The 26,371-nt window shown below is 40.3% G+C and overlaps 1 protein-coding gene across 1 annotated transcript in view; it reads left to right on the top strand.

Annotated features, from left to right (window-relative positions):
- The first annotated feature begins 212 nt into the window (after window positions 1-212).
- The window catches only part of trabd2a (TraB domain containing 2A), a 62,461-nt gene continuing 36,302 nt past the window's right edge, over window positions 213-26,371 (top strand). Inside the window, exons 1-2 of the mRNA XM_073478394.1 lie at window positions 213-317; window positions 1,911-2,471. Of these exons, the coding sequence (XP_073334495.1) occupies window positions 213-317; window positions 1,911-2,471 (666 nt within the window). The remainder of the gene's footprint in view (window positions 318-1,910; window positions 2,472-26,371) is intronic.

The raw sequence follows: 26,371 nt of genomic DNA, 5'->3' as shown, positions 1-26,371 counted from the left end.
GCAGCGGCGCGTCCATGTCCAGGCTCCAGCCAGCATGACTCTGTCCGGCGGCTTGTCGGATACTTGTCAGCTCGTTTTACGCGGCCGCATGGAGCCGGAGCTGTGGAAATAGGACTTCATCCATGCGTTGTTCAGGGGAATAGTTGGTGCAACACGTTGTGAGGCGAACACGAGCACACTTCGGAGAGGGAGAGAGAGGAGAGAGAGCTACGATGCGGGGCACTTTGGGCGCATTCATTCAGTCCTGTTTGATTCTCCTGGTCCGGGCAGACCAGTGGAGGCTGAAGGACTCCGCCAACTGCGAGCTCCACAGGAAAGTAAGTGATTTAAGAAGCGGAATGAATGAGTTATGACGCTGCTCAAGTGTTGGAGCAGTTGCTATAATGGTCATGTCCACTATAATGTCTTAAATCCGCCACATTACCTTCGAATTTGTAGTATAAAGAGTCAGTAAAGCGCCCTAAAGTGCCATTTCACCCTCTTTCTGCTGTTTGACACACCTTTAGTTCACATTTTCTTCTCAGTGTTAAGTTGCAGCTCTTTGCAGGCTGCTTCTTTTAACCTTTGAACCCTTTAACTAATGACTAATCTGTTTATTTTTCACTTAGTCCATTAACTCTTTAGCCCAGAAAATGTGTAATCCGGTTTAAAGGGGCACTATGTCGTTCTGGAGAAGAAATTCAAACTCAAAATGTTAATATTTACATTATTAATAAGATACTAATACAAACTCAGAAATATTTATTTTTTCCATAACTGAGTAAACAAGCTGTTCTCAGAGGAAGATAAGGTCCAGAACACTGTTTGAAGCTAGAAAGGTGGCAGGGTCCGCCACATATAAACAAAGTAAAACAGTATGAAATTGTCATAAAAAAGAAGAGTTTGTTTATTTATTTAGTTTCTTTAAGCATAAAACATACGTCAATGAAGATCTTTCTCTTCTGATTAAAATGACTCCCCCAAATCTACATACTGCTCCTTTAAAGTCCCCCAGCCCAGGAAAGTTTCTGTTCTTCTCATACAAGCAGGTCTTTACACACTGTCCATACAGGTGTGTGTGTGTGTGTGTGTGTGTGTGTGTGTGTGGGGGGGGGGGATACCATCAATTCAAGTCTTATTCATTCTTTGTGTAAATGATTTCCTTTTGATTGTTTTCAACTTGTCAGTCGAGTTCTTTTGAACTCACACGGACCATTTCAGGTCCGATCCGGCAGAGACAGGAAGGCAAAACATTCAGCTCACAGTCTGACAATCACATGACATGTGTATTGTTTGTTTGGCACTTGGATCCTAAGTGGCCTGTTAATAAGTCATTATCAGTCTGTTAGCAGTCTGTGTAATGAACAGCCTCTCGCAGACGAAGTGCCGGTGTTGCTGGTTGGTGTCAGACAGTAAAAAGCAACTTTCAAGTGAAAAAATGTTGTCTCGTTGTTTTTGCGAATTCACCCCTCTTCTGTCTGTCCGTTTCTTGATTTCCCTTTTACGCCTGCCATTTGAGAAATAAGCAACCACAGTTTAGTTAAACAAATATGGCAAACATTCCCAGTTAATGCCGCTCAAATGTGAGGATATTCTGCTTTTCATTGTTTTATATTACTGTAAATCAAAGGTCTTTGGGTCTAGAATTGTTCGTCTCAAAAAACGCTTTCTGTGAACAGAGATTCTGTGTTTAATGGCAGGCCAACAAGGGAAAGCCCAAGTAAACTGTATGTGTGGGAAACACTGGAGCAGAAATAGATGTAGAAGAAAAAAGAGAAAAAGAAGAAGAAGGTTAAGAACATCCTTTAAGATACAAAAATGTGAAATTATCGTTTTGAGAAGCAGGTAATTATCAGTATCTGCTGATAAAAATCCACATCGTGCATCCCCAGAAAATATCCTCATCTTAACCTTCATATCTTTCCTTCCAGCAAACTGACCTAAACTCCTTCCTGTGGACGATCAAACGGGACCCTCCCTCGTATTTCTATGGTACGATCCACGTTCCCTACACGCGTGTTTGGGACTTCATCCCTGAAAACTCCAAGCAGGCCTTCCAGGAGAGCAACATCGTCTACTTTGAGCTGGACCTGACGGACCCTTACACCATCTCAGCCTTGACCAGCTGCCAGCTGCTTCCTCAGGGCGAGAACCTGCAGGACGTCCTGCCCAGGGACATCTATCGGAGACTTAAGAGACACCTCGAGTATGTAAAGCTCATGATGCCCTCGTGGATGACCCCGGATCAGAGGGGGAAGGGACTCTACGCGGACTACCTCTTCAACGCCATCGCCGGGAACTGGGAGAGGAAGAGGCCCGTTTGGGTGATGCTGATGGTGAATTCGTTAACGGAGGCAGATATTAAGACGCGAGGGGTGCCGGTGCTGGACTTGTACCTGGCCCAGGAGGCGGAGAGGATGAGGAAGAGGACGGGGGCTGTCGAGAAGGTGGAGGAGCAGTGCCATCCGCTCAACGGGCTCAACTTCTCCCAGGTGAGTTACACTGTTCTGATTGGTGGAGTGCTTGGAATCATCTCTGTGTTTCTGTGTGACCTTCAACAACAATTCACAAGTCTGTCTGATACTTGGCTCTCTTGAAACTTGTTGTGAATACTTATGGTGCACATATTCTCAAAATGGACCCAATCAGATTGCCAAATGAAACACCTTTATATTGTCCGGTATGATGGACATGGCTTGCTCCAACGATTAGTAACGAAATGTAAGTCAGTGAGTGAAAAGTGTCACCATTCATGCTGCTGGGACATTCAACACCGATTCTGCCCGTCAGTAGTACACTCAGTCTGCAAACCACTGCACGTAAAGTGAAGTGCTCAACTAGCATTTCAGCATTGACATTGCGATGTGTGCATGTGCAATAGTCATATCGCAGTATGTGCACTGTCAAGTAAGGCAAATGAACTCACACATCCTTTTTTGCTGCTTGATACAAAAGGAAAGCTCACACGGTTGTTATTTTCCGTATGTAATTACATGATGACTGACACTATATAACATATATTACTTTGGTTGATGGATTCAGGGGGTTGTTGCCAGTGACATGCAGGCTCTGATGCACAGCCGGTGTGTGTTTGACGGAGGAGAGATGGGACAGGTTTACCCTCTGCATCAGATCGTGTTGTAAAAATCCACGTCAGTGTAGCCAGCTCCTGGAGAAACTTAAGTTTTGTCTCTGGAGTCTGTGTCAGGAGGAGGAATAATCTGGTAAATGTATGTTTTTTTTCTAGTTTGAGGTTCTCCAGGAGTTGCAGGTGAATCCTTTGGGGTTGCATATTTTTGGGGTTGTAGTTTTGGGTTGTGGGGAAAACAATGGACCCTTTACAGTGGATTGAATTCTGGTCTTTCGCACAATCGGGCCTACACCAATATTGCTTTGCTTGCTTGATTTAATACATCAACTGAAAACTGTCAACGGAGCTGAGTTTTCATCTGTTTGCCTTCGCAGAGCTGCTTTTTGTCGATGTCGATAGTTACTTGTCAGACATGACCTCACGACTGTCACTCCGCTTCATTTAGAAGTGTCAATCCTGCTACCAGAAAAAATCAGGATGATTAATTATTTCCAGATAGAGCTATATATACGTCACCTGGTGAACATTTTCATAAGGCAATACATATTGAAGGGCTTTCCCTGTCTTTAATTAGGCTTTTAACAATCTTCTTTTGTTTTGAAAAGACATTCACAGTTACACAACATTAGCTAATATTTACTTTGCATAGTGTTTTTACTACTTTTACTAGATTCAGACTCTTTCTCTGACTGAAGGTTGTTTTATTTTATAATGTGTTATAATAAAGCTTGATGAGAAGAATAGCTCAGAGAGTTAAACACTTTCAGGGGGTATGTTTTGGTTTGGTTTGAGGAAATTAAGTGGTTTGGTGAAGAGACGAGCATTTTCGCCAGCATTTTCTTAACCCTAGGCTATAATTAAAATCTACTCAAGCCTAAAATGGATTTTGGCATATGAACATCTCCATAGTTAAGAATGTAGGCATATGTCTAGCTGCAGCTTTAAGTTAGGTTACTCATACCCTCATCAGTTCCACGCTGAGGGATGAGCAGTTTTCATCTTTTCGTAAAAAGGGCACTGGTATCGGATTTGTACTCTGTATTGTCTGAGTTTGATAAACAGAATCGGTATCGGGGGAGAAAAAGATGGGCTGGTGCATCCATAATTTGTTCCAGAGTTTGGCACATGTTGCTTCTGAACAGTACATTGATTCGTGCTACGTGACACAGCTGGTGGCTTTAGCCTCCAGACTTTTTAACTATGTTTCAATAAACTCAATGTCAAATCTGCTCCTCTGAAAACAAACCATTTCAAGAGGCTACGATGTGTAATTCAAATGACAAAAGCCAGATGTGTAGATTAGGATACATTTTTTCTAACAACAGACGCCTGTAGTTTTATCTTTTCCTCTGTTTCCCATAGCTTAGTCGAGCGGAGAAAGGTGTGCTGTTAATAATCAGCTGTACAAACATTCAGCCGTGCTCCACCACGCTCTTTGTTATTAAAGAAAAATGGATCCTAATGACTCGAGTCTGAAATCGCCAGAAAAAAAGGAACCTTGTTCCTCAAACCGGCACACTTAAGTCTCCCTGTCTGCCTGTCTGTCTGTCTGTCTGAGGCCCCCACTGACCCTTTCACTACTACAAACATCTCTCAAAGGCTGCAGTTACTATGAAATCATGTTGCGTATTATTGAGGAATTTCTGCTAATGCTGGTCAGGAGCTAAGGGGATTACACTTGACCATTTACCCTAACACCCAGAAGCTTAAAGTGTTGTTATTTTAAAGCAGAGCTTGTTGGCCCCTCAGACTACACGTCTGAGCCCGAACCAACTAGCAGCTCTTTATAAGCCATCTCTTGAGTCGGTGAGGAGGAATGGGGGACAGCAATTATCATACAACTTATATAATTAGTAAAACTTATGGTGATTTTTGTCTTTAAATGGAGATTTATTTCCCATAGTAATGTTTATGTCTTGATAAACACACAGACTATGAGTAAGAGTAAGCAATAGCTTTTCTTTTACGACTTCTGGTGTTATTGTAAATCTGTATGTGTGTTTTAGATGAGACTGTCGCCACCAGAAATACTACAGCTTCAGCGAGCTGGTTGACCCTTTTCTGACACTGTATTCCTGTTTTAGCTCCTGTCTATTTGACCCCCCCGCCCACCGAATACCCAGCCTGCTCTGATTGGTCAGCTCACACACGCCTGAGCCGCCACTGCTCACGGTGTCTCCGGTCGGCTCTGTCGTGTTTTCATCCTCCAGTTAGCTTCACGTCTACCGTATGTTTGATATGGTGACAAAGTGTGATGTCACAAAGTCACAGAATTAAAGGCGGGACTACTGACGAGGCGTTTCAGGAGCAGTGTTTTCTGTGGGATAGAGGAGCTCCCGTTGGTGTGACCTTTTAACTTTCAAGACTTTTACGTATACATGAATCTACATAACTTACTGAAGGAAAGAAATACATAATAGGTCTCCTTTAAGATGCTTTATTATGCACTGATTGGCATTTTTATTTAAGCTGTAAAATGTATTTAAAGTCACATTTTAGATGTGCTGATAAAGTCTCTGCAAAACACAAGTTTGCTCTTCAAAGGCTGTAGTTTATTAATATATAGGAGGTGCCAGATCATCATGAATCATGTTTCTAATGGTCATATCAGGATTCGACAAACAACTTATTAAGTCATTTAGACATGGGGATATCAGAAAAAGAAAGTGGGTGGCTGAAATGGGGTTTGTCGACAGGGCTATAAAGGAAAAACCTCCCATCATCACAGCTTTCACCGGTCCACAAAGCCTCCAGAAGGCTCAACAATGAACTCTAGTGTCCCAGAAACAACCCCTACCCTGACACCGCACCAACACAACCCACAGCTTGGCACTCCATAATTTCCACACTCAGTTTCAATCTAATCAACAGCAGCTTGACGGACGCCTCGATGCTGCTGGCTTGAAGCAACTCGCTTAATATTTCAGTAAACATTTTTTCTCAGTTTTGCAGGGTAGTTGAAAAGGGCAACTCCATTTAAAGCCTTTGAGCTCAACTCAACTGTAAGATGTCAGGATAGAGCGCGATGAGTGAGACACACTCTTTGTGAGACGATTCTGCCGCCTCAGCAGCCATTCTTGACTGAAAGTACTAATCAAGCCACAACTGGAGAACCATATTTACGGTCTTTAATAGTCTCTGTAATGTTTTCACTGGCCATTCACACCTGGCATGAAACAGACGTCAAAGGAAAGGGAGGGCCAAATGGAAAGTGAAATATTTCATGTATTGAAGGAGTGAACATTTTCTCTCCTGCACTATAAAATTGATTTTCAGTGGATATCTCGCTGGAGGTGATGCAGACATTCTCTTCTTCAGTGAAACACAACACAGCAGACTGGGCTGTCACTGGTCTTTGCTTCTTATTTCCACACTATAAAATCGTGGCAGTTTTTCTGTAAAAAGAGGTGTAGGATCACTGGAGAATTTGGTTAGCACACCCATTGAGGATGCAATTCCAGCTTGTCAATCCAAAGTTTAAACAAACTTCAGCTCCATTCAGACCTCTATGAAGACCCAGCTTCAAAGAGATGCACCGATCGATCGGCCAGGGACCGGAATCAAGAGACAGGGATTTTACTCGAGCTGACGGCAGGATGTGTTCTGATCTATTGCACCTGTTTTCTTTTGGGAAAGTCAAACGTTGTACCTGAGGATTATGAATCACTTTGAGTGTAGTCTTTGTTGCCTGAGCCAGAGCAGCAAACATTTTATCCCACTCACATATCAATTACCTTTCACGACAAGAGTCACGGATATAATAGTATACACTGAGTAAATGCTCATAAGACGGAACTAAAATTCACTTTGACATTTCAGTAACAGGTCATTCAAATAGCTAACAGAGTTATTTTTATTAGTTATTTCATTGTTATTGTTTTGTTCTTAACATACAATTGAATTTTCCATTAAACAAGGTTAACAAATGTTTGCGTATGCTGTTAATTATAGCTATAGCTTTAGCTAAAAAAATAGTTTTTTCCCCACATGAGCACATAATAATCTGTTTTCCTTACTTGTAAAAAGTTAACATTTTTCTCAACACTGTGACATGCCGGTCTGATTGATTACTGTAAAGCAAACACACGATGTGATTGATGAGTAACTGCTGAGCTGAATCAGACAGATCACATCTTTTCAAGATGGCTGTTTGACAGATGCAATGATCGCTCGCTCATTTAATATGTAGCCTTTGCTCTGTAATGTAGCCTCTATTTTCTCTGAAGCCTAATAAGCCCTTTTTTTGTTAAATAAATATGGAACAATTTAGTCCTACTCATTCCTGCCAAGTCCCTATTAATGGGAAAATTCCTTAAAATTAAAAAAAATCATTTAAGATGTTGATTAGGTTCATCTTAAAAGTGATTCTTCAGATGCAGATAAAGAAAGACGAGCAGAACTGATTCCTTCTTAAGATCTGCCTTCGTGCAGCTGTGTTTAAGTGCTTAACATCTGTTAGACCTGGCTGTCAGATAACTTTATGCATTTTTAAAGTAGAGAGAGAGAGAGAGAGAGAGAGAGAGAGATGTTTTTGATGTCATCTTTCAAGTGATGTGTCCATTTTTAAGTTTGCCTGCCACAATAAATTAAGCCCATTGAGCCCAGTATTTCCAAACCACAATGAATTGTACTTTCTTCACTCAGATCTCTAATCTGGCTAAGCATGACTGCTCTTATTCTTGCGCGGTGCCCCTCGTCTTTTGAAGAGCGGGCTCAGCCTTGCCCATTACACTAAGTGAGCTTGTTGAGGACAACAATGGCCGTATGAAGGCCGGCTTTCTCTGTCACTGTTGTTGGAAACCCGCGGGACATTCCACACCTCAGTGGAGCAGACCTGCTAATGAAAGTGTTGTTTCTTTCCTCCCATCACTGGGAGTAATGGTGCATGGAGAGGTGATGAATGCAGGTCTCAGTGTACGTCTATGAGAACAGGGAAGGAATGTTTGAAGCCCATTTGGTTCATTCATGACGAGGAGAGACTGGAACAAGCAGAGTTGAGATGCAGACTCAGATCAGTAGAGGGGCCATTAAGGAAGGAAGGCGTGACTTCGTCTCCATTAAAGGTATCCTGACGTTACCTCTGCTTGACAAGCTTGTAACTTCAGTCGCGGTGTTTTCTCTTCACTTGAACTGACGGGCGAAAGGTTCTCTGGATCTGCTGTGTTTCATGAGGCAGGTCTCAAAACCAAACAAAACCCACTGTTAACCTGAGAGAAACGCCTGGTCGTCAGCCTGAAAATATAGAGTTTGGGATACTTTTTCAATTCTCATCCTGTTTCTTCGCCTGAGGAGAATCTAAGATACATAGAAGGTATTTCCCAAACCAAAACCAAACATACCTTCTGCTCGATTTAAGGCTCACAGGAGGCTCAATAGCACTGGTAATTTTGACCCGATTATCATATTTTCCTTCCTGTCTGTAATTTAGACATTTCCATACACAATTTATGACAAAAGCTGCTCCTAAAATGTGGCTATAACAAACATACCAGGCCTGTACCAAACCTTCCTTTTCCTTGTATAACACATTTCAAGATTTGGGATTAAAAGGTTTAGTCACAGTTTCTTAAACAGATCATCTTGACCCCTTGGTCAAGAAATATTCTCTGCACACAGGGAGTGAAGTCTGTTCTGAATTACTGCGAAAAAGCCAAAGCTCACTTGGTTAGTGGATTTTAACTTTAACATTAAATAAATCAAAGTACAGTTTGTTCTTGAATCCGCAGATGTGTGGGAAAATGTCGAGTACCATAGTTCAGATCTGTGATCACACGGCACGACTCTCCAAAACCCATTAGATGAGACAGATGCTGTCACAAAGTGTGAACATCTCAAAACTCCCACAACATTTTGATGACTGCTAAGTGTGTCTGTAAGTGAAGCTCAACATCCTGGACAGTACATCGGCTGTCCTTATTTTCCAGCCTGCATGGGCAATGCTTTGGGCAAGCTGCTACTGATTTCCAGAGTTTGCCCACAGAGGAAAATCCATCTGAATCCCAGCGGTAATGGGATTAGATGGCAAAATGAGAGTGATGATGATAATGATGATGAGGAGGAATCTTTGGGATTCCTACGATTTGAATTGATTGTGCTTATGGAGTTGTTTTCTTCTTTGGCCGAGGGTTTTGAAAAGAGTTTGTTGCTTCACTCCACTCACATTAGATATTCTCTGTTTTTTAAAGGAACAGTTCAACATTTTGGGATTGTCTGTTATGTTTGTATGGCAAACACTGCGTGGAGCTTCTGCTGCTAGCAGCCTCTCAGCGCTGCTCAAAGACTGACAACAGTTGGGGAGAGCTAGTTCGGCTCAGTCCAAATGTAACAAAAGTCTGCCTGCATGGGGGCTTCTGTATAGCTCACTAACTGATGCATTATCTCATTTGTTTAATCCGGCTCAATAACTTTGCATCGTCACTCTGCCCAGCCAAGAAATAGTCCCTCACGTAACCCTCCGGTAAAACCACGTAGTGACGTTTTCACACTTTGCCTGCTGTATTGATTGACAAAACAAGACATAATGTGCTATTCGTCAATTGCAAGAACAATTTCAAAAACGCAGTGCAAAAGCACGTCGGGCAACACGGCGTGGTGAGCCTGTGGAGCCGGGCTGCGTGTGCAACTGGGTGATCAAATGCAATCAGTGAAAAAAAACCATGCCTGGCACAAGAAAGGAGCACACTCCAGGTATTTTATTATATTTTCATGTCGAATTACTTCTACTTTTATCTACATTTTGCACCACACAGCCTCGTGAGATGCTTTGCTGTTTTGCTGTTTTTGCACAATGGCAATAAAGATGTGAATCTTTTTCTGAGAGATGGATTTCTACTGACAAGATGTGGGTTTGGCCGCTAAGAGTGGTATCTCTTTTCTTATTCTTGGCCATAAATCAAATATGCACATTTCCCAAAAATCACTATTCCTTCAAAAAAACACCCTCTGATTGGTGAAATAATTTTGGTTGCTGCACGTGCTGGGTGTATAATGAGTATGTACAGTATATGTGAGTGTTTGTGTGTGTAAGGCAAAGAGAGAGAACATATGCTGGCACGATGACAGCAAATCTGATTAAATCTCATTTGTCCCGCTGGAAAAGAACCACAACTATCCGGTCAGTTGATTCAGTGATCATCAGAGGAGAATGGCCCGCAGTGATGAAAAGTATACGTGAACTCACATGGCTAGACAGAGCCAAAAAAAAAATGACAAGAACAGCAATAAATCTTAACCTGTACTCGAATTTACTAAGCTCATTACGGTTCTTCAAGTTGGACTTTAATGCTCCGCCAGATGATTGTCTTGGCTTAAAGAATATACATTTGTTATTGAGACAAATGAGGAATCATGTGGGCAAATTTCAAACAACTGATGAAAGAGTTATTCCAAAGAAAATGTCATCATGTGAGATATTAACAGGAAACATGCAGTGTAATTTCTTAAAAAGCAGAAAAAGTAGATGTCGGAAAGTGAAATATGATAAAAAGTTTTCCTATATGATGAATACACCTGCTAAGCTGCTCGCATTTTGCAATAAAGCTGCAAGTGTATTCTCAATCTTATTCCGGGAAGTTATTTGTATTATTCGTGCACAATCATAGTGTATAATGTTACTTAACTTAAAAGCTATGTTTGTTTTTTGATCCTCAGATGGTTTATAATTTATCTTCAGTAAACTTTCCATGTTTGGTTGCAGGTTTTGTGTATTTTTCCATATAATTGTGTGTATCTGTTTATTATTGTTTGTGTCTGTGTGAGCAGGAATGTTTGTGTGCACATGTGCATTTCTGTACATGTTGGCAAGAGTTCATGTGGATGTATATGTGGATGCGTATGTGTGTATACAGTTCTATGCTTGAATTTCAATCATGTCCTCACGGCTTCCTTTGAGTCCCTGGTTTCATGTGGCACTGCGGTGCTTGATTTCCTCCCCACTGTTGACCAAACAGTTCCATATTAGATGTCTGACATTCCCTCAGACATTATCTGTCCATCTGTCTGGTTACGTGACACCGGAGATGCGGAGCTCCTCTCGCTTCCAAACCCCTTTCCTTTCAAAAGCTTGTAAAGTCTGTCAACAAGTCATCGCGAGGAAGAGCTACTGAACAAAGAAGCCCCAAGGGTCATCAGCGTGATTTGTTTGCCGTATGACAAGATTAATGTAATGCAAGTGAGTTTGTGTTGATTATAAGATGAGAGGAAGCAGCCTTTATTTGATTTTTAGAGCAACATGAGAGGGTTTATTCATGTCCAAACCAAACAATGTGACAGGATGGAGAGATTTAGCTTTTAAAGCAACGGATGAGGAGGTCAACGTGGGCTTCCAGACAGACAAAACCACGTCTAAGATTCAAACCCATTACCCCTAAGGGTTTGACGCAACACTTTAAACCACTGAGCTGCCTGAAAATTCACAGTCGCCACTTTGATTATCAAGTTAACAGTGGGGGAATGATCAAATCAGGCTCTGCTGCACTGATATCTTTCTAAACATATTGGCTTGTAGTGTTTTTGAGCTTATTGCTCCTGCATATCTGTATTTTTTGCATATTTGTTTCACGTGATTATGATCAGAAGCCCGTCTTTGCTGCCGTCATATCAGGGTAGAATAATTTTACAAAAGTCCACCCATTTGCAACCTTTTGTTTTCCAAGCGCAGTCGATGGAAAGCGGATCTGATGCAGCTGGATGGTGCCAACTGTGTGCCAAGAAAAAGAGCTTAGATCCTTGAAAGTATATCCAGTAATACACTCCAGCGGAGGAGAGTCTGACTTCTGCAGACTGCTGCAGGCTTTTCCTGGTTGTGTAACTCAGGCTTCTGCAGCTCAAGTAGGGATTTAATAGCTTGTCTCTATCATTTAAGACCAGGTCATGAAAACCTGTGCAGACTGAGGTGCCTCGAGCACGATCATTGCTCTGCTCCCCTGCTAATGTTTGATACCTTCAAATAATCTGTAGTGCCTGTTACTTAATGGTTATTACCACAAGTGCCCTTTAGAAAGGGCATAAAAACCTGCATGTTGAGGCCTTTGGCATCTTCACAGTTCGTTAAGGCATCCATACGATTTAGTCGTAATCCTGTTTCACTCATGTTTATCATTACTTTAAAGGGACAGTTCACCACAAAACAAAATTACATATATTTCTTCTCTCATCTTTTTTTTTTGGTGTGAGCTGTTGGGTTTCTGAGATATCAGCCATAGAGATGTCAGCCTTCTCTCAAACATAATGGAACTAGATGGCACTTGGCTTGTGGTGCTCATAGTGGCAAAAAATACATTTGAAAAACTCAACAGCAATGTGTCTTTTCATTAATCATGACCCGGTTACTCGGGATAATCCACAGATTTTGTTCGGCATAAAGAAAAGAGCTCCTACTTGAAACTGCTCTGAGACATTGCTGTTGAGTTTTTCATGTGTTTTGTGGCATTTTGAGCGTCACAAGCTGAGTGCCATGTAGTTCCATTATGTCCGAGATAATGCAGACACCCCTACGGCTGATATCTCCGAAACTTGGCAACTCACAGCGAAACATTTTAGATGGATAAATAGCACGACAGGTCAGAGAAAAACGAGGATCCCACACAGCAAAGGACTTTATCTACATTTTTGCTTCAAGACCAGTGTTGATTCCCCTTAAAAACACCTCGGCCATGGCACGTCCGGTTGTTGTTGTTATAAAAAATAATATTACTGTGAATGCACAGTGTGCTAAAATAGATCCACTCTGATTACACAAAACACAACTCACGGTCATGCTTACGTTGGCCAGATGGGTCCAAGTTAAACACAGTTCAATACAATTAATTAATCAATGGCTTGATCTGCTCTAAAGATTAATGTCTAATAACTGAAATGAAACAAGTAAAAATAACTCGGAATGTAATTATAGATGAAATAACAGATATTTCTGCCACTGCTGTGTTTTAGAGGGCAGTTTTCCATCCACTGTTCCAGCATGTGATTGTGAAACCCTACAGAGGGCAAACAGCCCGTGGAGAAACACATTTGTGATTGTGCTATCACGCAGTGTGCCTCCACCTTCATTTGAGTAAGAAAGGCTCAGCAGCTACAAATGTACTTAACACTCACTAACAGCGGCCTTCCCATACTAAAAGCTAATGTAAGTTATACGTAAGAGCCATTAGATTAATTGCAATGCAAATTTAAATTTGTTTGGTGCCCATCATTCCCCCTATTGTCGTGTAAGTTAAGATTTTTGCAGCCGAGACCCCAGGGTCATTGTTATAACTAAGTGTTGACCAATCAGCACTCAATTAGCATGTGACTGCTAAAAAATAAGTAATGCCTGACATGCTCTTGACTTGACTCAACTTGAACTTACAGAAATAATAATGGTTTGTGAGACAAAAACAATAGTTGTGAGGAGTAGTTCAGTTCAACCCACTGCTCCTGCTTCAGGTTAGCAGATGTCTCCTGTTACATCAAAACACTGCGGATTTCATTTAAAACCTCCACAAACACCTTGTGTGAGGTCTCCATTGTTTTAACATGTCTTAACCCAGAGGGCACAGCTTGCAATGACTGATCTGATGTGAGATTCAGACTGTGATAAATGTCATCCTATAATTATTTTTCCCCATAAATGATACAGAATCTATACATTTTTCATCTCTTGTTAATTAAACTAGTTAAATAGCTGTATTTACTTGTATAATAGCTGTAAGTTGTTTCACACATGCAGCTTTTACTGTTGGCACTTATTTACTTTTGCTGTTAAGGAGACGAGAACTGATATTGTATTGTTGGGATACTGTATCAGTTGCATTTATCTGACTGGCCAACACGTATTGGCATTACGAGTACATGTCCATGCTGCCATATTATGTGAATTTGGCACTTTCATTTCCCTGTAACAACGTATTTGGCTGTTATGTTGATGCTTTGGGATAGGTTGCATTAAAGCAATGTTGCCCATGTGTGAAAAAAGACACTCGTTGGCTGTTTGCTAACAGAGAAATGTGGTTGAGGACACGATCGCTAAGATAAAATCAGATGGGTGTAATGATCTTCTTCACAAGCGGATACACGTCAGTAGTGAAAAGCTTAATGCCTCTGTTGACAGTCTAATGTTAAACGAATCAGACGACTGTGATCTTATCATCTCGGCAGAGGTGAAATGGCCTCTGGAGCAGGAATGCAATAGACCACCTACACTTACCTGCAAATAGTCAACTTTTAATTCCAAAAGTAGGAAATTACACACATGAAGCTAACAGCTGGTTTCAGGTTTACATTCATATTCTGATTAGAATCAAACTCAAGTAAGACTTAAAAACAAAAAACTGTTTGTTTTGATGTTAATTGAAATAAAAAGAAATGAAAGACAAAAATGCATTTTAAAGCAACATTATGTAGAAATTGGCATTTTGTGCAATTTGGCGCCACCCACAGTTTGTGAGTGCAACACCACTGTGATCATAACAATGTAATGTGTTGAAAACATGTATGTAACACTGTGATCCTACCCTCTCACTGAAGTTACATAGTGCAGAAACAAGTGATGGGGGGACGGAGTGGCTGAGACAGAGACACCATTCACTCTATTACAAGACACTGTACCATCAACATGATTCTGAGGCTGTTATTTTAAGGTGAAGAAGTTACATAATGCTGCTTTTAGTAGGGGTTTTGTGTTTGAATGAGCATTAACCTGTCACAGTGTGACTCAAGTATTATAAATTGCCAGTGGTTTGCTTATTCTCTGTACTGGTCAGGTTTGTGGTCAGTCTGGATTAAATCAAGTTTCTCCACTGCTGGTAGAAACGAGCCAAACCTAGCTGGACTTCAGCCGAGCAATATGACGCCAAAGCTGTCCACAAGCTCTTACACAGGATTAATAGTTAAGGCTTCCTCACAGATTGTCACCTGGAACTTGTGATTTGTGATTAAATTGGTTTCTTATTTTTGAGTGCAAAAGGCAACATTACTTTTGCAGAGACATGTTAATTTAAGGTGGCTATTGCTATTTTTTCAGTCAAGAAGCAAAACCCAAATTATATAAAAAAACTCATATTTCTATAAAAGTAGCATCCACATTAAGAATTAGTTTGGTTTCACATGAATATACAGATGCTTATAAAGCGTGTTTAAGGCTATAAAGAGTTGAACTGGAGTGTGAAGGACCACATAGTTGTTGAGTTGACCTGACCATAAATCCACTTGTGTCTCTCTGGCTCCAGTCCACATATTTGGTGGCTTTAGTGGAATTTCACAGGTGAGCACCACACAGGAGCCGTTTGTGAGACTTTGCTGTTCTCCACAGATGTTTTGACCAGACTTAGACCCAGACAAGCAAATATCTCGACGCTGTTACATGCGTTCACACGTACCGGGAGAAAAATGAAGAGCTGCCTTAAAAACCAACAGGAATTTATTTTAGCGGGGTGACATTTTTCCACCAATACGGCAAAGTTGCTCTCTGACATGAAAAAAAAAGCTGTATTTCTTCCTTTTTTGATAACTTTTTATTGGATTCAATGGTGTGCAATGGTTAACAAAATGCCAGAGGCAGAACACTAGAGCATCTCCTCGTGCTACTGTGACTGACAAGTGCAAGCCATGGACCTATTAAGGAGAAATCTGGATACAGCGTTCAGGGTGCCAAAACCCTGACTTTAACATTCAGAATCACCTCTCATTATAAGACCAGCAACCAGTGAAGCTAGTGGGCTGTGCTATGCCTTCAGTCTGTAAGCCTATGTATTTGAAAAAGGCTATGAAGAAATAAATGCAAATAATGCAATGATCTTATGGAAAAATTCTGCAGGATTGTCTTAATGGCCCTAAAGTCACATTTCTTTTTCACATTCATTCATGTAAATATAACAACAAAAATATATTTTTTTATATATAATAATAATAATAATAATAATAATAATAATAATAATAACAATAACAATAATAATACATTGTGGTTCTACATTAAATGTTGTATGTTGTAGGTCTATTTTGTGTACTTCTGTAGCCCATATCATGCTATCATTAATTAATTTGTATCCTGTGAACTGTTTTTTCTTTTTTTTAAAAAACAAAAAACAAAAACCAAACAACTTTGCTGTTTGACGGGGATAGTTCACATTCTTGGCACTTTAACTGTAAATTAGTATATTTTTATTTTATTTAAAGAACCACTGGAATAAAACATACTTACTGAAAGGACACATTTTGCCATCTTTTTGAGTTGTTATTAACCTAATTGAGCCTAAAGTATCTGAAATTGTGGTTGATTGGTACAAATAAAAAATGTTATGAAAATGACTAATCAAAAAAAATTAATCTGGTGTCAGGAAAAACCCTGATCTACCAAGTAGCTATGTGTGGCCTATGGCATGTTTGCTATAGAGTTCCAGCAGCTGAGCAGCTAACCTCAAGTTTAGCCCTCTGCTAACTTAAATGGGGATAAAAACGATCTAATTGTTAATCACTTTCTAGAGTTTACACGTTATCGGAGCGATTGCATCAAATTTTGATAGTGAAATACGTTATTTTATGGGGGTTGTGATGCTCAAAAAATGAATTCACCATTTTACATTTTTACATTTTACTTCCTCCAAATGTAAGCTTATGGAAAAATGTCAAAATGGCTTCTGGTTTCTGTCCAGCATGTGAAAAACAGTGCTGCCAGCTCCAACAGCCTGTAGTTTCCAGATAAGATCTTTTCAGTGGAAGACATTTTGATTAATAGCTGTTGCTTCTTGGATGACGGACAGATATTGGTCGGAGCACAACTTGAAATGTGATGGTCCGCTGCTCGGACTGGTTTTGCATTTGTAAAGGAGAGAGAGAGAGAGATGTTGTATAAACCTGTGGGTTGTGGCTGTGTTTTGGTGTGTGCTGCATTTCTGTGCATCTTTTCTGGTAATATATGTGTTTTATCAGTGAAGTATCTTATGAGGCAAGTAGCAAATCATGTTTCTGACTTCTGATTAGAGACACTTCTGTATCTCTTCTTTATTGTCTTTCTTCTCCCCTCCACTCAAACTATGTAGTTTTAATTATTACATACATTAGGTTTAAAACGTGGTTAAAAAACCCAAAGAAAGGGTAGGTGAACCAGTATCAAAAGTGATGCTCATATCTGTTTATTAGATTCAAGCTGAGATAGACATGCGCGCACACACAAAATCACAGGTACACAATCACGAGCACACAGATGTGTATGTAAGCCATTACACGCACACATGCTTTTAAGCATTCAGGCAATCGTCCACACACGTCAGACCAACACATACATAAACATGTGTATCAGATTCCTCCCCTACACCACCCAGAGTCAGTGTCATGCTGTGGATGAAGGTTTTTCAGGGTTGTTTCTACCAGAACACTGTTTGTGTTTTGGGGGTTTTGTCTGCCTGCGGTAGCCGAGATCATAAAACCTGCGAGAGCTCAACAGCAACGCCACTGTTTGGCCTCTCGGCTCATTTCAGCACTCTGCTTCACTGTGTGTGTGTGTCTGTCTTCTCTGTGTTTTGGTCCCTTTACAGAAGTTTTTACAACCTTGGTGTTATTTTCACAGCTTTGGACACCATCCTGGATATGATAACTTTCAAGCCCTTCCAGCCGCATGGCTCAAGGGATGTCGGACTGCCGGCCGTTTGGTCCAACGCTTTGGTCCAGACTGAAATAGCTTAAAAACTTTTCGGTGGATCGCCATGAAATTTGGCACAGCCATGTATGGTCCTCATATGATCAACCCTAATGATTTTGGTGATCCTCTGACTTTTTATGCAGTGCCACCAGCATGTTAAAGTTTACACTCATATCTCAGTTTTGGCTTGATGGATTGGCACACAATTCATGTTCCTCAGAGGATGCACCCTAATGACTTTGTAGACTTTTCCTGTAGTGCAATTACAAGTTTCACACTTGTGTTTCAGAGAGAAAAGTCTTGACAACCATACCATGTATTGCCATCAAATTTTGTTCAGGCATTCATGTTCCCCTCAGGATCAATCAGAATACATTTGATAATTCTTTAACTTAGAATTTAGCACATTATCAGGTCTAATACTTTAGTTTTTGACTAAATACCTGCTAAATTATTGACATTCCCATCAGCCAGATTGTGGCCATTGTAAGCATTATACCTACTTAGCATCCATCTGTTAGCATGGTCATCGCGAGCAAGTTAGAATGCTGACATTAGCATTTAGCTCAACGCACTGCTGTACCTTCAATGTAAGTACAGCCTAACAGAGACACTCTTGATCTTGCTTTTCAGCTGAGTCAAGGTCACACTGTAATTCACTCAGTTTTACCATGGATTGAGTAGAACATTGTAAACACAAGTGATCTTTTTATAAAGTCCAGTGTCACTTTTGATGCGCTACAACTTAGGTTTTCCTAATAATATCATTACATTTACCACCATAAAAAATCAATTATTTCTTGTGTAATGCTCTCAAAAGAGCTCAAGACAATCAGCACGTTAATGTGTGAGTCTCCAGTGTAACTTGAGACAACTAACAAAGCTCTGAAAAATGATCTGAGGGTGTAAACTGCAGCTGCACTGGTAAAAGCTGCTCTTAAAAAAAGGTCCAATGTGTAGGATTTAGTGTGATCTGCTGACAGAAATTGAATATAGTTTTCATAATTCTCACTCCAGAGACATTACAGATGGGAGATATGAAACCAGATTTGATTCCGAAGAATACTTTGCAGCTGAATTCCCAGAGTCGTAATCTAAAATCAGATGCAAACCACTATCTCTGTATCCGTCTCGTGTGTGTCTTTCACTTCCTGCCTCTCTTCCCACAGCTCTTCTTCCCCTCATCTAAATTTAGGCAAAGTCTTTTTTTAGTGAATCATTTGTGTACTCCCGACAGTTGTTATTTTGGTCGTTGCCTCACATGACAGGAGTGTGTTTACATGTGTGCCATCCTCAGTGAATCTAAAGGGAAAACTGTATGAAAACTGAACTGCCAACACATTTAGGATGTTTGGGTGTTTTTCATATTTTGTTGGCTGTTTATAAGTCTGTGGTTGCGAGGCTGTGGGTCGAGGCAGACGACTGCACAACAATAACAACCATCTCTGTTTTCGGTCTCTCTCTGTCTTCGCATCTCTCCAACTCTTTATCACTTCCTCCCTTTTGGCTTGTCTGTCTCTGTTCTCCCACCGTCTGTCTCTCAGTATTGTTTATCGCCTCCTGTTTATCTCTCTCGATCCCTTTTGTCTCCTTTATTGATCATTCTTTCACCACAACAAGCAGAAGCGTCTCTCAGATGGTTTGGACCAAAGTCCTATTTTCCATGACATAGACTCATTGTGTATATCTGCGTGTGAGGTTCAGGGTTTGTCCTGGACGACGTTAAAGGTCGAGGTCGAGCATACTGTGCTTTGAGCCAGTGTTTTTGTTTAGAGCAGGGGAATTGATGCAAGCTGGCGGAAAATGTTGACATCCATATTAATGTGAACATGCCCTGTGTGTGTGTGCGGGTGTGTGTACGTGGTCTGTACAGTTTGGTTCGCCAGCGGTGCTTTGGTTCTGAGTCTGGGCCAGTGGTTTAGGGGAATTGCAGATACTCGTAAATAGCGCTGTGTGGGTTTTTTTTTATTCCTGCTGTCTCTCTCTATCTGACTTCTGCAGAGTCAAAAGTTGGAAATGTATTTCTGGCACTGCTGTCTGCTGGTTTTGTCGTCCAGTGCTGAGAACATGTCGTCTGAACAAAAATGTACCCATCATCATGTGCAGTAGGACATTTGGTGTGTCTAAGGTCACAGGCAGCGTTTTGTATAGGAGCTGTATCAGTTCAAAAAGGTTCAAATTGCTTCTTTTGTCCAACCAGCCATCACAAACCCCAAAGACTCTTCATTTACTATCATAGATGACAGAGAAAAGCAGCAAATCCTTACATTTAAGAATCTGGAACAAGCAAATCTTTCAGATTTTTGCTTAGAAAATGACTGAAACGGTAAAACGATTTTCAAAACAGTTCTGGATTTCTTTGAATCAAATAACTAATCGTTGCAGCCTCCTGAACAGCAGCTATACAATTTAAACAAACTTAATTTTGGTAATCTAACAAATATTATGTAATAATAAGCCACCAATGTAAGTGCATTCAATTGGGATTTGATGGAATAGGATTTTTCTAAACTTCCAAACTGTCCATGTCCTGTTGAAATCACGTCTCTTGCGAGCTTCAGCTCTTTATGAGCTCGGTGAAACAGCCCTGTTTTCAGCTTTTGGCATTGCATTATCAGATAATCCAATGGGATTGAATTACTTCAGGAAGTAAAATAATTATTTTAACCTACAAAGGACCACTTTATCCTTCAGTTTATCTGAAAACATCAAAATCACCACTGGACAGCAAGAAAATATCTTTTTCTGTTCATCATCATCTATCTTTTCTGTTTATCTGATCATCAAAATTCAGGAATTCTGAAAACCTTTGAAAAAAATGAATGTTTGAAGTTGCTGCAAATTTGTTTTCTGCCTTAAACTCATCACTGTCCAGCCTCCTGTCAACCTAGACAATATAATTATACGCCTAACGGTCGCATTGATTGCTGGAGCACTTCCAAAGTTAGACAATATGCTGTAACACCGACAGAACATCTACAGTTTGCAGACTCTTCATTTTACGAGACAGTCCTTGTATCCTATATGTTGTATGTCCAAACTGAACTGCAAAAGCAAATATTTTTCTCCAAATAAATAAAATGAAAGTTCATAACAGAACATTTTTTAAACGTGCACATGAAATCCAGTCTGCCTTACCTAATCAGATTTTTTCCAATATTGCCTCTAATACTCTGTCATAGATACTAATAACTAAATACAGTAAAAAAAAATGTGTTAAATAATTAAGTTGTTCTTACCACAGTGAGTTAATGTTGCTAGTTCCTATCGAGCACAACAGATCACAACATGATTCTGCCCATGAAAGAATAACTGAAGTATGAATGTAGTATTTTTCTTCCATTATGAGCGATTTCAGTAATGTTATTTACGTGACCTCAGTAATGATGCGGTCAGTGTAGGAAGTCCATTAGTGACCTTCAGAGGCTTGAGGAGGTGGAGAGGTCAAACTGTCTGACCTCACCAGAAGCGATGTGTATATGTGTGTGTGTATTTGTGCTGTCCTGAATTATGAAGCACGCCAGAAGCGTTTGAGTAATGAATACTTGATTTAGTTTTATTGCCTCAGATTGACAGCTGGGGGATTTTTTTTGTGTGACTTCGGAAGAAACAAATAGAAACTGACTTGTTGACTTGTTGAAACGATAGTTTAACATACAGTTAGACAACACTGGTGCAGATGTTTATGTGCTTGTACTGCTTCTTTTTGACCGCACGCATGCAGAAAACGTTGATCTTATTTACTCTTCATCCCCTGTTTGCATGATAACTCATAATGTGAAAACTTTGACTGTGAATCCATACTAAGCACTCGCAGCTGTATTGTTTTGAATCTCAGCGTGAAGCGGCTCGGCCGTGTTGTTCTTGACTCGCGCTGTCCTGAAGATTAACAGCGTTCCTTCAGTCAGCAGACAAGACGCAGAGATTGATGGCTGTTTTCCTTGTGGCTCGCTATGTTTTCAAGACCCTCGTGTTGTTTCTTAGTGGACTCATGGACTGAGCGGCTGGACGGCTGCTCTGTGGGGTTTTGTGTGTGTGTGTGCGTGTGTGTGTGTGTGCGTATGTGTGTGTTCAAGAGAGAGAGAATGGAAGAGTGACAGACAGAAAGAGAGAGGTAGGGAAGGTCTGTGAACAGTGGATGTATGTTCAGTGTTAGGCAAGTTACTCAGGAAGTGTAATGAGTTACTCTTTAATTATTACTCTGTTAAAAAGTAATAACATTACTTTACTTATTACTTGGCATCAAAAGTAATTAGTTACTCGTTATATGACTATATTACTTTTACATAGGTAACATCTCCTCCATAATATAACTTAATCAGCAACAAGCTTTTTTTAGATCTTGTCCACTTAGCGTCTCTCCACATTGTAATCCTTTTACACTACTCCTTACCGGGAAAAGTAATAATATTACAATAATATATCACTGAGTAATGTGTTACTGCCCAGCAATGACCATAGTAGTCAGCAATCTATGAAGAGACCATATAACTGGGGCTACAAACGATGTTTTTTTTAAATGACCAATTCATCTGTCATTAATGTCTCTTTGATCAATCACTTGGTCTACAAAATGTCAGGAGACCGAAGTGACCCCTTAAATCTTCCTGTTTTGTCCAAGACATTCAATTGACAATCTTTTAAAGCAGCCAATCCTCACTTTTGAAAAGCTGGAACCACCAAATATTTGGCAATTTTGCGTGACGATTTATTGCTTATCAGAATTGTTGGCGATTCATTTTCTGTCAGTGGATTTCTTGGCTAATCGCTGACCCTTTATTATTTCTCTGAATTCACGTTCGCTTGTCACCCAGTGTTGTATCATGACAGATGTGTAGTGTTGTCATGTGTGTGTTGGTTGGGGACTCATGTACAGCTTGTTCAGGGTGTGGTGAAGCAGGACAGAAGTGGGGGGGGGCTGACATTTCAATCACCACAATCCCCAATACACACACACGCACACACACACACACACACACGCTATTTGGTTTGAGGCTGATTCTTTGTGACAGCCTAAATATTTGGCTGCGTCCGGGCACCAAGGTAAATGCACCCCACAAGAATGTTTTTACAGGGCAAGAGAGAGCGAGGGAGAGAGAGAGACAGAGACAGAGGACACACAGAAAGAGAGAGAGAGAGTAGAGAGGGAGATATTTCTCCACAGCTCCTGGCCATCAGTGTGATCTCTGTGGATCAGATGTTCATTGTAAGAGACACAATACACTACAGTATCTGGAAGCACATATAAGCATTTATTAATGTATTTTGTCAATATTCATGCTGCTGTATATACAGATAATGACTGACCATGTAGAAATGAATAAAGTAATTATTGCAGTTGTGATTATATTAAAATATACATTTGTGCTGCAGAAATTAGAGCCAATACTCGTTTTTTTGGGCCGATGCCAATACTGATGAAAAAAATGTTCTTATATCGACACATATCGGAGAACATACACGCAGATATATCTGTAATAGGCCAATATCAGCGGGTAATATCGTTTGGGCTCCTGCAGACATGGCAAAAACATAGAATGTGCACAGAACTGAACATTGGATGCATAAAAATTCAAAAAACAAAACTCCTTTCTGGCAAATCATGAGCATTAACAGTTTTAAATATAGTTTTAAATAACTTCTCACCCTGTTAGACCTGTCCCTTTTGTAAAGTTATTTTTCAAGTAAAAAATGTCAAACATGCAGCGGTTCTAGCTTCTCAAATGACGAGAGTTGTTCCTGTTTATTCATTGCAAATTGATTATCTTTGGATTTTGGACTGTAGATAAGCCGTAACAAGCAACATTAAGATGTCATCTTGGGAGCCGGGATATGTTGACACTGTTTTCTGGAAGGTTAATTGAATTTAGGGGGAAATAATGGACTAAGAAATCAATGAAAACAATCATTAATTGCAGCTAGGGTTGCAATAGTATTTATAGTTGCAAAGGTATTTTAAGATTGTCACACAGTTTATAATAGTATCACAGTTTCACGGTGTCACGGTAGACAGCAGGCCTGTTCAACAACGGAAAAGCCTGGGTAGGTAGGAGTGTTAAAACAGTGCGCTTTATATTTTTTCTCCACTTTGTTTTTTAATTTTAACAGTTAAGTTGCTAAACAGCCTGCATTAAAACATTTTAACGAAATAAGATCAATAGTGAAGATGAGTAATGAATGGGCCAATTAGCCTGCCAATAAATTAATAAAAGGGACAGAATGAGGTTGTTAGAGGGCCGCACTCAGCACACGGGCCGCCAGTTGACCCTGAAAGAAAACAAATCAAATTGTTTTTCTGGGTTGAACAAATTGTTTATTATAATTTCACAAAATATTCTGTCCTTGCTTGATTTTTTTGTAAAATAACACAAATACGGTACAATACTGTAGATAGCGAATGTACATGATATGACAACCGCCAATTTTCATACTACGGTATACTGTGAAGCCGATGTACCGCTGCTCACCCTAATTGCAGCTCTATGTCAGTGCCATTGTAGAACTGAAAATATGTTGTCCATTGAATGACTGAACCCTGTTTAAATATACCCTGTCCAGTGAAATCCCCTTTTCTTCATGCACATTTTGAAGAGAAAGAAACTGTCTGTGTTCACACAGACCTCGGCTGCCTGACTCTGTGAGCGAGTTGTTCATGTCAACATGCATTGATCAAACTGTTCCAGATCAAAAGGAATAGGATATATCAATTATACCAGAGGATGGATTTTCCTTTCAAAGAGATGGGGGAAAACAGTTTTTGGTCATCGTTATTGTCAAACATGCAGGCGTGGGGATTTTTCTCTGAGTGGTTTGGCAAAGAAACCCTCATCTTCCTTTCCTTGTTTTTTTTAACTCTCTCCTTTCCTCTCCTCTACTCTCCTCTCCTTCTGAAACATGTCCCCACGTTTCCTGTCCTTTGTCCCGGTCTGGAAAATTAATAAAGCTGTCTTCAAAGGTCTGCTTTGAGGCTGCAGTAATCCACGATGATGAAGCATTTATACACACATGCTCATGTATTCATGTTCACACAAACACACGGAGGAAAACCTAATCTTGTACAGGTGTATACACACTTACATGCATGGAAACACACACACACACACACGCACGCACACACACATGCAACGAGGAGGTCACGAGTGACCCAAGGAATGCAGGGGTCAAATCTTTAAAGACCTGGCTGATAGAGGGGATGTATAGGATCAAAGGGGAGAGAGGGAGAGAGAGAGAAAGAAAGGGAGGGAGAGATGGATGGAAGGAGGAGAGGGAAGAAGGGAGGGAGGGAATGTACAGGATCAAAGTGATGGGAGGATGAATGGAGGAGCGAGAGTAGAGGTGTAGGCCGGGAGGGGGAGAGGAGGAAGAGAAAATGTGCTCAGGGGGAGTTGGAAGGAGAGAAAAGGGGGAGACGGGGGAGGAAAAAGAGGAGGTAGAGGTAGGAAGGAGGGACAAAAACAATATAGATAACTCAAACTGACAGGTGTGTGTGTGTCTGTGTTTAAATGGTGGGGTTTCTGTCAGAAAGTGAAAGCTCACTTGTGCAGTGGTGAAAGATTTATGTGTGTGTGTGTGTGTGTGTGTGTGTGTGTGTGTGTGTGTGTGTGTGTGTGTGTGTGAGAGAGAGAGAATGGGGAGTGTCAGTGAATACCTGCTGAATGAAGCTGCAGTAGCCTTAAATGTGGATAAATTTAATCAATTTTTAAGCTTTTTTCAGCACCAAACATAGACATTTTTTTAAATAAGCGGATATGTTAAACACTGATCTTGCATTGTAGCATGGGAAATGATGACATGGGATTGTTGATTTTAAAAAAAATCAACAACAACAAAAAAAAAAATTAGGAAGCGAAACCACTTATGATAGGATCTCACTTCCACACTTTTTTTCTACACTAAGAGAGAAAGAACTGTAATGTATAACATTTGCCGAATTCACAAGATTCCCCAAATAACTACAACTTTTTACTAGACAACTTTTCAAAAAGTTTATAAACTGTCTCTCAACTCAACATCTTAGAAAATTATGCAGTTTTTCAAGGGAGTCTGGGTCAACAATGAAGTAGCCGTGTATTGGTGATGGTTGACTGTTTTGTAAAACTCGATAATGTGCACCAGCAATAAAATGTTATCTTCTTTCATAAATTTAGTGAAATCAGTGGAAACACTGTGTTCAAACAGTTGCTAAATGTTGGCTGGTAAGACACACTTTAGTCCTGGAAGCAGACAGCCTGCCTCAGCTAACTGACACGTTTACAAGGAAAGAAACAAATTAATGTATTGCATTTCATGCCGAATTTACAGGAAGGCAGGACTGATTTAGAATGTGCTGCAGCCGTTTCTCAAAGTCTTTTAAGTTTTTTTCCTCATGCACTGACTTTCAAAATCACACGATTTGTAAGGGAGTATGGTGACGTTGTGGCAAATTAGTTAAAAGTTATGCAGAAATGTCGATCGGAACTTTTCAAAACACTAGTGCAGGATGATGTCATCTTTGGCTAAAAACACTTCCTGTTGTAAATCAAAGCTGACCACAGCTGCTGTCCACCGATCTTCAGTGGAATAGCCATTCAAGAAATAGTTGAACAGCAATTACATTGAAGGACTCAATGCAGCCTCGCCATAGCAGGTATTATTTAAGAAGGAGAAAATATGTCCGCAGCACAGAGTAATGAAAACTGTCAAGTGGTCAA

The sequence above is a fragment of the Pagrus major genome, chromosome 12 (assembly GCF_040436345.1).
Source record: "Pagrus major chromosome 12, Pma_NU_1.0".
NCBI classification, from domain to species: domain Eukaryota; kingdom Metazoa; phylum Chordata; class Actinopteri; order Spariformes; family Sparidae; genus Pagrus; species Pagrus major.
Note: the sequence above shows the minus strand (reverse complement) of the source record. Positions and strands in the feature narration are given on the sequence as shown.